This window comes from Ursus maritimus, unplaced genomic scaffold, assembly GCF_017311325.1.
Source record: "Ursus maritimus isolate PB19 unplaced genomic scaffold, ASM1731132v1 scaffold_3, whole genome shotgun sequence".
In the NCBI taxonomy this organism is placed as follows: domain Eukaryota; kingdom Metazoa; phylum Chordata; class Mammalia; order Carnivora; family Ursidae; genus Ursus; species Ursus maritimus.
Genome location: NW_024425563.1, coordinates 6,300,163 through 6,312,360, shown reverse-complemented (window position 1 = coordinate 6,312,360; position 12,198 = coordinate 6,300,163). Strand labels below are relative to the sequence as shown.

General features: G+C 54.6%; 1 protein-coding gene across 1 annotated transcript; it reads left to right on the top strand.

The window, feature by feature from the left end:
• The first annotated feature begins 6,621 nt into the window (after positions 1-6,621).
• AOC1 (amine oxidase copper containing 1) lies at positions 6,622-10,185 on the top strand. Its single transcript, XM_008688655.1, has 4 exons — positions 6,622-8,206; positions 8,803-9,088; positions 9,385-9,517; positions 9,916-10,185. Exons 1-4 carry the CDS (start codon positions 6,622-6,624, stop codon positions 10,183-10,185), a joined length of 2,274 nt encoding a protein of 757 aa, XP_008686877.1.
• The last annotated feature ends 2,013 nt before the right edge of the window (positions 10,186-12,198 follow it).

The following is a 12,198-nucleotide window of genomic DNA, read 5'->3' as shown; positions in this document are numbered from 1 at the left end:
CAGACACACAGAGAGTATCATGGGACCACAGGGGCAGAGACGGGTGATACGTGTACCAGCCAAGGACTGACGCCAACACGAGAAGCTGGAAGAGGCCAGGGCTCCCCCAGGCCCTTCAGAGGGAGCCCTGCCCCAGCCCACACCTTGATTTCAGACAGCCGGCCTTCGCAACTGTAAGAAAAAAGTATTCTGTAGTTGTAAGCCCCCCAGAGTGCGGTGCTCGGCTGTGGCGGCCCTGGGAACGTGGTGCAGAGGAGACAGAGCCCCAGACCTCGAGAGGCTTGCAGTCCTGAGCGGCATCTCTTTCCAAATCCGGCAGGACAACCCATGGCCCACTTATTCTGGGCTACCTTGTCATATTACTGCTGTCTCAATGTGCATTTTAGGTGCTCCTTTAAATAAAAAGTGAGATCCGTGCTTGGGTGTCCCACCTCCCTGCCTGCATGCAAAGCTACTCCTCGCCCTCCCTGTCCTTCCTCCCCTGCGGGAGACCTGCTGTGGGTCCCACACCTGAGCCGTCTCCACTCTGGGGTGATAACCTGCAGCCTCCCACCTTTCTTCTCAGACCCTTCTGTTATATATGCAGAATTAAGCATGTGCCTCAGTGCGTGGACCTAATCATCACTGGCCAGACGAGGCCTCTCGGTCTCTCTTACCATGTACGCATCCACATTCGGGTGCACGAAGGTGTCTGTATGTACATGGGTGCAAACATAGGCATGCATACATGTGCTCGTGTGTGTGTGTGTGTGCACGCGTGTGTTCCCACCCTCCCCCGGCAACAATTCTCATGCACTAGTGTATATCCTTTATTTTTTTGTATCTGTTCCTGAAAATGTGCCAGGTGGCTTTGGGTGCTGCTGTTTTGATTTATATCATGGTATCAAGCCGTATCATTCGTCCTGTCTCTTCCTACATTCTTAAGACCCACCCCAGGGGGTTGCTGTGTGGACACCCACCAGCTGGACAGTACCCCACAGTGCGCACTGCCCGCCACTCGCTGGCCCCCGGCCCGGTGATGGACCCCCAGGCGGCCTCCGGCTCCCCAGCTCCATCACGGTGCGTGTCTGCGGCCCTCCTGGGGCATCTGCGTGAGAGTCTCTCTGGCATATACACCGAAGCAGCATTACTCCGTCCTCTGGGGCGTGCGACTGGCTCAGGGCCCACATACGGGGCTGGCCCTGCGGATGGCCAGGTCTTCGGCGTAACTCCCCGCAAGCTCGGCTTGAGCTTCCCGTCTCACCGCATCGAGGCCAGCACTGGGTATCATCCAGCTTTCTCGTTTCTGCAGGCGATGGTTGTAAAATGAGATATGGTAGAATAATTGCATCGTTCTAATGGCCACCACGTTGGAGCATCTTCTCCTGTGCTCTCGGGCCCTTTTGGTTTCCTCTTCATAAGTGGCCTTGAGATTCTTTGCTCATGTTTCCAGTGGGATTGCTTCTTCTTCCTGGCTGATTTATAGGCTTTCCTTCTGTGTTCTAGATATAGTCCTTCTCACTTAAAAAAAAAAAGAAAACAAAACAAAACTCTGGAGTTATTCACATACCATTCACCCAGAAAGTGAATGATCAGTGGACTTTAGTGTATTCACAGAAATGAGCAACCCTTCCCACCGACAAATTTAGAACCTTGTCATCCCCTCAAAAAGAAACTCCGTGTCCATTAGCTATGACTCCCACCCGGCCCCCAGCCCTAGGCGACCACTAATCTCCTTTCTGCCTCCGTAGATCAGTCTATTCTGGGCATTTAATTTAAATGGAATCGTATAATAGGTAGTCTTTTCTAACTGGCTTCTTTCAGTTAGCAGAATGTCTTTTTTAAAGATTTTATTTATTCATTCGAGAGAGAGAGAGCACAAGCAGGGGAAGGGGCAGAGGGAGAAGCGGGGTCCCCGCTGAGCAGGGAGCCCGATGTGGGGCTCAATCCCAGGACCCTGAGATCATGACCTGAGCTGAAGGCAGACGTTCAACTGACTGAGCCCCCCCAGGTGCCCCTGGAGAATGATTTTAAGGTTCATCCACACTGTAGCATGAATCAGTACTTCACTCTGTTTTAATGCCAGACAACATTCCACGGTGTATCCATTCATCAGGTGATGGACCTCTGGGTTGTTTCCACTTCTGGCTACGAGGAGTAAGTGTGTGCTGAACAATTGTTACAGGTTTCTGTGCGGAGGCATGTTTTCATTTCTCCTGGGTCGTTACCTAGCAGGGGCGTGGCTGGATCAGACGGCAGCCCTGCGTTGAATTGCTGGAGGCTGTGCCAGACTGTTGCCCACAGCCTCTGCTCCACTTACGTGCCCACCAGCAGCGTGTGAGCGTTCTGATTTCTCCGCACCCTCCCTGACACTTGCTTTCCGACTTGTTGATTCCAGCTGCTCTAGCTGGTGTGACGTCAGACCTCATCGTGATTTTGGATTTGCATTTCCGTGACAACTCACAATGGTGAGCATCACTTTCAAGTGCTTCTTGGCCATTTGTGTCTCTTCTTTGGAGATATACATACTCAGATCCTTTGCCCTTTTCTTCATTGAGTTGTCTTTTTATTATTGAGTTGTAAGGGTTCTTTGTATGTTCTGCAGACAAGTCCTTTATCAGATACATGATTTGCAAAGTTTCTCATATTCGGTGGGGTGTCTTCACTTTCTTGATGGTGTCCTTTGAAATACAAAAGTTTATAGTTTTGGCGAGGTCCAATTTATCTGTTTTTTTCCTTCTGTTGTTTGTGCTTTTGAGTCATGGCTAAGAGCCCCTTCTAAACCCAAGGTCAAGAAGATTTATTCCCATGTTTTCTTCTAAGAGTTTCATGGTTTGGCCTTTTACATTGAGGTCTTCGATCCATTTTGAGTTACTTTTTGCAGATGGTGTGAGCTAAGGGTCAAGCTTCACTCCTTTATGTGTTTTCCTTTCTCTTTTAATCTTCACAAGTATCTTCTGATCTGTCCTCACCCCATTATCTTGGATATGATGTCCTTTGTGGAACAGAAACAGACTGCACTTCTCAGTGTCAAGTTGTTCCTGTAACTCTCCTTGGGTCCAACATCCTCCAATCTCCATGGAGTTGGTGAGCCCGTAATGGAGACTAACCGAGTCTCAACCCTTCAGACCAATGAAGGAGGAAGGATGTCAGGAAGTCATTATATAAATCATCATCTTAGCATTTAAAGCTAATCCGCTTCCTTGGAGACATCAACGGCCTTCTGGAATTGCAAAAGAGTAACAGGTTGATGAACTGTTTTCTCCTTCCTTCATCCAGCTGCCACTAAATACCAAACGGACTTGCAGCGCCAGTAGCAGGGAGATAATGATGAGAAAGACAAAAGCCATATACTAACCAAAGAACCAGCAATCGAGACCTGGTGATCTGGGGATGATCTTCTTCCAAGCCTCACACTATTCCTGATTCTCTTCTTTCTCTCTGACCAGGAGCTCTTTCCTTTGCTTGCATCTACCTTACCGTCTCCCTGAGCCACATAGTGCCGTCCCCCCAACATCTCCCGGTTTCCCTTCTTCCCTTCCCCCCCTCCCCACTCTGGGCCAGAGCCCCAGCCATCCTGACTGATTTTGTCCCCAGCAGCTCCTCCCTCCTTTCCCCCTAGAGATGGCTGACAAGACCTTCTGACGAACTCAGTGGCTTCTCTCTCTCTGGCTATTCTATCTCTGGTTCACTCATCTACACCTGGGTCAGATCCTCTGTTGTGGATGTTGGGGTCCATCTGTACCAGCCCCTGTCTCTGCCCTTGGATCTGTCTCAGGGGAGGCTACTTGCTAGTAAACGTGCCCTCGGGTTTATCTCTGACCTCTGAAACTTGCCACCTGCTTTAACAGATCACGGCATGGCACAGCTCCGACCAAACAGGGAGGACGACACTCGACTCTCGGGGAAGATGTCCCTGCAGCAGGAGGAATGAGAGGGAATCAGACCGAGGACAGTATGCTTTTTGGGAAAACAGAAGTGGGCCCTGGTCACTAAAGTGGTGAAGGGCTGGGGAGTTTCCAGACATGGGTACCTCGAAAGGGTAACAGGAGCCCCCCCAGACCACAGCACCCAGAGCCCCATGCACCTCCTCATGCCCCTGCCCACCGGGGAACCCCTGAGCTGTAGGTCCCCCTCCTTGGTCAGCCTGTGCCCCACCCTGTCCCTCCCTCCAGGGCGGGATCGATAGAGCCATAAAGCTCAAGGGGTCAGAGACAAAGGCTGGCAGCAGAGGCGAGCCCAGAGCAGAACACACAGGTGCGTTCTGATGGGGGGTGCCGGGGGCCAGTGGGCAGGGGGGCCAGAGGGAGGGGAGCAAGGGAAGAAGGGTGTGGAGAGAGGGGTAGGAGAAACAGACACGGAGGCGGGGGCGGGGGGTGGGGGAGTCAGAATGCAAGGAGCGGAAACCCAGAGGGAAGGACTCTGGGCTGCAGGCATAAACTGCCCAGGGGCGAGATAGGAAGGGCGAAACCAGGGCCTGGATGCCATTCTCAGGGTGCTGGGGTTGCGAAGTGGGGAGGAAGGGCCTGTTTCATGTGTGGTCTCACTGGCCACAAAGTTCTCCCTCCTCCTGTGGCTTCATCACCATCGTCCTCCTCACCCACTGCCTGCTTGGACTTCAAAATAGAGGATCGTACTAGGAAAGGTAAAAGTGAAAGGAACAGCCAAGTTCAGGTTAAAAGGACCACAGATCTCCTGCACATCTCCCTCCTTAGCAAAGCAGAAAGAAATTTGTAATTAAGAGATTATAAAACAGGGATCTTGGCCATGAAAAGACATGGAGGAACTTAAATGCATATGACTAAGTGGGAGAAACCAATCTGGGAAGAGCTACATACTGTGTGTGTCCAACTGTATGACATTCTGCAAAAGGCAGAACTATGGAGACAGTAAAAAGATCAGTGGCTGCCAGGGGTTGGAGGGGAGGGAAGGGAAGGATGAGCAGGTGGACAGGGGAGCCCGAGGATTTTTAGGGCAGAGAAACTGCTCTGTGTGGTCCTGTAACAATAGATGCACGTCCTGGCACGTTCGTGCAACCCCATAGATGTCCACCACCAGGAGCAAACCCTAGTGGAGACTCTGGACTTCGGGTGACAGTGATGTGTCAGTGTGGGTTCATAGATAGTAACAAAAGTCCTACTTTGGGGGAGCAGTGTGTGAGTGGGGGTGGGAGGTGCTTGGGAAATCTCTGCATCTTCTCAATTTTGCTGTGATCCTAGAACTGCTCTAAAAAGCAAAATCTTTGTGGGTTTGTTTTTTTTTTTTAAGGAGGCAGAACACAAGCTCGCCCTATATCCTTTTGCGGGCTCTGGATTCACCCCAGCAGCCCCTAAGTGTCCCCCATGCCCTTCAGGCTGGAGAACACAAGATCCATGAGTCCCCGGGCCTTCCTACCAGGGCCAGTGGACGAGACAAGACAACCAGAGGGGACTGCGCTGGCAGCCCTGCGGGGAGAGGGGGAATGATACAAAGACCCTGACCACAGCCCCCCAAAATGGAAGGGAAAGGGCATCTCCCCAAATGCCTGGGATGGTTCCACCCTGTATGGAGGGTCAAGTAGCCAGAGGGCCCCATCAGAAGGGCCAAAAAAGCCTCTGGCCACCCCGTCCTCACCCTCAAAGCCACAGGACTACAGCCTAATCACAGTCAAATCACTTCACATTGCTTACATTTTTAAATGTGTTGGCATCACAGACTGAATCTTCATAGTTGACTTTAAAAAGGAGAGTAGCCAGCGTTTCCTGAGTGCTTCCTAGAAGCTGGGCATTGTTCTAAACGCGTTATCCTTATTGTCCCATTAATTTCTTGCACCAGTTCTAGGAGGTACTATGGTTGTTAGTTCCAGTGCAGTTGAGAAAGTGGAGGTCCAGAGAGTCTGAGCGACGTGCCCGAGGTCACACAGCCGGTCCTGGTGGGAGGTCGCACCAGCACTGGAGCTCAAGCAGCCCGACTCTGGAGCTGACTCTGAACTTTTACACTAAATTTCAAAACACGTCTTCATAAAAAGTATTGTATTGTATCAAAAAATGCAAGTTTTGCTGTCAATTTTCAATGACATAGTAAGCAGTATGAGGTATTTGGATTTGGCTTACCCATAATCTAAAGGTGGGGAGGCAAGAGCCCAGGCTCTGCCGTGCTGAGAAAGTACGTAGGAAAGGGCAAAATGAGTTTGTATAGGTAAGAAAATCCACGGGACTATCGGAGGCCCGTAAGGAGAGAGCAGAATTAATATCGATGGGAAGGGGGCGCCTGGCTGGCTCAGTCATGAAGCGTCTGTCTTCGGCTCAGATCCTGATCCCAGGGTCCTTGGATCAAGTCCTGCATCGGGCTCCCTGCTCAGCAGGGAATCTGCTCCTCCCTCTACCTGCCGCTCCCCCTGCTTGTGCTCTCTCTCTCTCTCTGTCTGTCATATGAATAAATAAAATCTTTTTAGAAAACTGATGGGAAGCCCAGATCTGAACAGCGTTAGGGCCCCAGCTGCCGTGGAAGCCTGCCTCCCGCTGGGGCAGCCAAGGGAGGGGGCTGAGTCCTTAGGAAAACCACCAGGCCAGGGGACATCGCCATCCAAGGCTCCCGCCTAGTGGAAACCCACTTCCTCCCATCAACCAACTAAGTTCCTCTCCGCTACTGCATTCCAGAGCCATGCGGCCAGAGACCCTGGCCCTCCGTGGGGCCGTCGCCGCTGTCCTGGTGCTGCAGGCGCTGGGCACGGCCAAGTGCCCGTCACGGACCCTGCACAGCAAGGCCAGGGTGTTTGAGGACCTGAGCGCCCAAGAGCTGAAGGCCGTGCGCAGCTTCCTCTGGTCACAGGAACCGCTGAGGCTCGAGCCCTCCCAAGCTCCCACCATGGCCAAGAACTCCGTGTTCCTCATTGAGATGTTGCTGCCCAAGAAGCAACACGTACTGAAATTTCTGGACAAAGGTGGAAGGCCTCCCGTCCGCGAGGCGCGAGCGGTCATCTTCTTCGGAGCCCAGGAGCATCCCAATGTCACCGAGTTTGCCGTGGGGCCCCTGCCACGGCCCTACTACATGCGAGAGCTGCACCCCACGGCGGAGCACCGCACCTCCTGGGCCTCCAGGCCCATCACCGGGGCCGAGTACACCCTCCTGGGCCAGGCCCTGCAGAAGGCCACCAAGCCCCTGCACCAATTTTTTCTTCACACCACAGGCTTCTCCTTCCAAGACTGTCACTCGCGATGCCTGACATTCACGGATGTGGCACCCCGGGGGGTGGCCTCCGGCCAGCGCCGCTCCTGGTTCATCTTGCAGCGCTTTGTAGAAGGCCACTTCCTGCACCCCACGGGGCTGGAGCTCCTCATGGATCACAGCAGCACCCACGCCCAAGACTGGACGGTGGAGCTGGTCTGGTACAACGGAAAGTTCTACCAGAGCCCGGAAGAGCTGGCCCGGAAGTACAAGGAGGGACAGGTGGACGTGGTGATTCTGGAGGACATACCCCCCAAGGCCCAGGGCGGGGAAGGCGCAGAGGAAACGCCCCTCTTCTCCTCCTACAAGCCACGCGGGGACTTCCCCATCCCCGTGCCCGTGAACGGCCCCCGCCTGGTCCAGCCCCAAGGTCGCCGCTACAGGCTGGAGGGCAACACGGTGCTCTACGGCGGCTGGAGCGTCTCCTTCAGGCTGCGCTCGTCCTCAGGGCTCCAGATCCTCAACGTGCTCTTCGGCTGCGAGCGCATAGCCTATGAGGTGAGCGTGCAGGAGGCGGTGGCGCTGTACGGAGGGCACACGCCCGCGGGCATGCAGACCAACTACATCGACGTGGGCTGGGGGCTGGGCAGTGTCACGCACGAGTTAGCGCCCGGCATCGACTGCCCGGACACGGCCACCTTCCTGGATGCCCTCCACCACTACGATGCCGACGACCCCGTGCGCTACCCCCGAGCCCTGTGCATCTTTGAGATGCCCACGGGAGTGCCCCTTCGGCGACACTTCAACTCCAACTTCAGTGGGGGCTTCAACTTCTACGCGGGACTGCAAGGCCAGGTGCTGGTGCTACGGACCACATCGACGGTCTACAACTACGACTACATCTGGGACTTCATCTTCTACCCCAACGGGGTGATGGAGGCCAAGATGCACGCCACCGGCTACGTCCACGCCACCTTCTACACCCCCGAGGGGCTGCGCTATGGGACCCGCCTGCACACGCACCTGCTCGGCAACATGCATACTCACTTAGTGCACTACCGCGTGGACCTGGACGTGGCAGGTAGGCCTCGGGCTTGGAACCACCCTCCCAGGCAAACGTGTGCCTTCCAGCGGGAGATGGTGCTGGAGGTGCCCAGAGGCACCGAATCAGGAGCCTAGCGTGCTTCTCTGCAAACTGCAGTGCTAGATGTCTGTGTGTCCCTGAGAAGCAGCGGAAGGGATCAGCATGTCTGTGGCCCTGGATGCGGGCAGGGGGGCTCCTTGACCCCTAAAGGGGGATGGGACAGAACGGTGCACATGTGGGGTTGGGGGTGGGGACAACGCCTAGGAGTGTAAGAAATGTCGCTGCCTAGGACTGTGGTCCACAATACTCTTTGTCTCCTGGGTTAACGATCTCACCATGAAACATGGCGGGGGCATCGTGACAGGCTTTGGCTGACTCGGAGCTGTCTTCGAATTCCTCCGTTGGTTTTTTTTGGCTTTAGTTCCTTCCCTCTGCACTACAGCTAGCTCAGGGCTTATCCCCAACGACTCTCCGCTCCACTCCTGATGGTTTGCTCTTGGGTGTGGTCTGGGATGGAGATCCCGGCACAGAAATGAGGGTATTTCAGGTCAGGGGACTTCGTTCTCATTGTCCTTCCTCCCGCACACCTGCAGGCACCAAGAATAGCTTCCAGACCCTGAAGATGAAGCTAGAAAACATCACCAACCCCTGGAGCCCAAGACACCACCTGGTGCAGCCAACCCTGAAGCAGACGCATTACCACCGGGAGCGCCAGGCGGCCTTCCGCTTCGGACAGACTCTGCCCAAGTACTTGCTCTTCACGAGCGCCGAGGAGAACCGCTGGGGCCACAAGCGCAGCTACCGGCTGCAGGTCCACTCCATGGCCGACCAGGCGCTGCCCGTGGGCTGGCAGATGGAGCGGGCGGTCACCTGGGCCAGGTAAGGCGGCGGAGCTAGGACTCCTGTGTCTGTCTTTGAGAGTCTGAGTCTGTGTGGTGGTGTAGCTGGGCCCGTGAATGTGTGTGTGTTTTCTAGACCCGGGGCTCCGTGTTGGGGGAGGGGGAGGGGAGAGCTGTGCGGAGCCCCTGAGCCCCGGTGGACGGTTGGTCTGTCTGGCTGACCCCCAGGAGATGATCTCACAGTGGGGGAAGACAGTAACTTTCCCATGCCGATGTCTCTGGGAGGGCTGGGAGGCACCCTGGCACCCAGAGCCACCTGGCTCCTCTCCTGGGCAGGTACCCCCTGGCCGTGACCAAGTACCGGGAGTCGGAGGCGTGCAGCAGTAGCATCTACAACCAGAACGACCCCTGGGACCCACCCGTGGTCTTCGAGGAGTTTCTTCACAACAACGAGAACATCAAAAACGAGGTACTGGGGGGCCCCTGGGGGCTCAGTTTGGTTAAGTGTCTGACTCTTGATTTCTGCTCAGGTCATGATCTCAGGGTCGTGGGATCGAGCCCCGTGTCAGGCTCCGTGCTCAGTGGGGAGTCTACTTGAGATTCTCTCTCTCTCTCTCTCTCTCTCTCTCGGCCCCTACCCCCAGCTCGTGCGTGTACTCTCTCACTCTCTCAAATAAATTTTAAAAAAAAGAGAGAAAGAGAGAGAAAAGGTACTGGCCCTGCCTTCCTCCATCCCTAGCCCAAGACCAGATCTGTGTGGGGTCCCAGGGTGGAGAGCGCAGCTCGCCATATGGAGCCCCAGCTCAGCGGTTTCCCACCCTTCCCCTCTGAGCCTCCTTAGTGCTTGCCCGCCGCTGTCTCCCACAGGACTTGGTGGCCTGGGTCACCGTAGGCTTCCTGCACATCCCCCATTCAGAAGACATCCCTAACACAGCCACACCCGGGAACTCCGTGGGCTTCCTGCTCCGGCCTTTCAACTTCTTCCCCGAGGACCCATCACTGGCGTCCAGAGACACCGTGATCGTGTGGCCCCGGGACAGCGGCCCCAACTACATCCAGCACTGGATCCCGAAGGAGGAGGGGGACTGCTTGATGCCTGAGCCTTTAAGCTACAATGGAACCTACAGGCCTGTGTGAAGGACCCTCTGCCCCCAACTAACCCCACCTAGAAGCCCAGGTGCCCCCCAGGGACGGACAATAAAGCCCTCAGGGCTCAGCTCCGTGTGCTGCTTCTTGGGGGGGGAGGGCACGGTGGGGGAGGCCGCGCAGCAGGCCCTGCGTGTAGGACGCACCCAGATGAGAAAGCAGGCGGCCTTGACCTCCCTCCACCTTGGTCTACTCCACCCCAGAAAAGACCTCCATCACTAAGGCAAGTGACGCTCCCTGAAATACTAGATTCACCTATCAGATTGGTTTTAAAAAACAGACTGGCAGCTCCCTCTCACAGGTCTGCAGGGACCCTGGGATGTCACCAAGGGGCAGGCAAATTTGTGCGGCCATAGGAGGACGCTACAGAAAACGGGCAAAACTGCCCACACCTCTACTCTGGACACACTAATCCAATCCCAGGGCTTTACCCCAGAGGGCTCCCTACAAACCCAGGAAAGACATGTGCACACAGTGATTCACTCTGCAATCGCAGAGTCTGGAGGCAACCCAGCCGTCCATGCACAAGAGAGACCCTGCAGGTCTAGATAAACAACGGACAGCCACACAACACAATCCAGGTCATTGTATGGGCGGGGACATTCTCTGCACTGGTGGCGGAAGAGCTTTGGGGTGTAGATACCCCAGAAAGACAGGCAAGGAGATAACTAATGCCCATCATCTTAGTCTGGTCCGGCTGCTGTAACAAAATCCCACGGACTGGGGGCCTTAGGAACAGCGGAAGTCTACGGCTCACGGCTCTGGAGGCTGGAAGTCCAAGATCAGGGTGCCAGCAAGGTCGGGTGAGGGCCTCCTTCTGGGTTGCAGATTCTGATTTCTGGATGTGTCCTCGCATGGTGGAAGGGAAGGGAGCCCTCTGGAGTCTCTTTTATAAGAACACTGATCCTATTCACAACGGTTCCATCCTTCTGACCTAAGCACCTGCCAAACGCCCCAAGTCCTAATAGGATCACATTGAGTGTTAGGACTGCAATATGAGCTGGGGCGGGGTGGGGGGGTGACATACACATTCAAAAGGTAGGTGATGGGGAGAAGTGGATGACACAGGGGAGGAAGCAGGAGTCCTCTAAGTAAATCAAGCCCCAGGGAGCGCACTGACCACCCGCCTTCTCCTTTCCTTTGCTGAGTTGTTTTCCTTTCTTAATCATGAGAATGTATTACCCATTTGGAAAAATTTAAATCTAAATTTTAGAAGAGAAAGGGAGGGAGGAAGGGAGGGACTCTTGTTGCTCATTGATGGAACTGATGGATAAGGCTGGCTGCTTCCTCCTGGGTCCCTCTCCCTCCCCAGACTTTCTCCTCTGATCCCAAAGAGGAGAAGACACGGGGAAAATAATCAGCCCACAGATGTGGTTGGTTTTCTCTTCCCTCTCCATCACGCTTCTGAATGAAGACTTGGTGCCGTTCCCACCTAAGAGTTGGCCTACTCCTCCCGTTCCTGTTCTTTATCATCCTCCCGAATGGGGGGGGGGGTGGGAGGGAGGGGTGGCCATCATTCCCTCATCTCCCTGCCATGCACCCTGCTGGTGGGACAATCTGAGACTTGGGTTTGGGCTTTAGAGGGGCTCCCAGGACAGCCCCCCACCTCCCTTATCTGCTGCAGTCTCCCCTAAAGGGAAGCTACATGGGCTCGCCCACTAGGCTTGGGGGCCCACCCTTAGCTAACCTTCACTGTGACCTTGCTTTCCTCTGTCATTGTTCTGGTTGCCTGTTCCTACCCCGGGAATCTGGTGTGAAGGTGTGGCTGTGCGAGGGCAACATTAGTCTGGGTTCCCTGGTGCCCGAGGGATGTTAACCAAGCAAATAAACTTGCCTCGTGCTTAATAGTCCAGGAACCCACTGGAATCGCTTTTATTTGTACGGCAGTAAGAAGGTGAATCTTAAGCTTTTCATCTGAACTCACCATTTTGACAAACATTACAGGATTTGGACCCAGCACTTTGGTAACAACGGATACAATATTTAAAATAACAACAATTTTTA

Bases quoted from the DNA above. Each gene is read 5' to 3' on its own strand.
- AOC1 (XM_008688655.1), top strand. From the start codon at position 6,622: ATGCGGCCAGAGACCCTGGCCCTCCGTGGGGCCGTCGCCGCTGTCCTG. The intron at 8,207-8,802 runs GTAGGCCTCGGG...GCACACCTGCAG, and splicing joins CGTGGACCTGGACGTGGCAG to GCACCAAGAATAGCTTCCAG. The intron at 9,089-9,384 runs GTAAGGCGGCGG...TCTCCTGGGCAG, and splicing joins CGGGCGGTCACCTGGGCCAG to GTACCCCCTGGCCGTGACCA.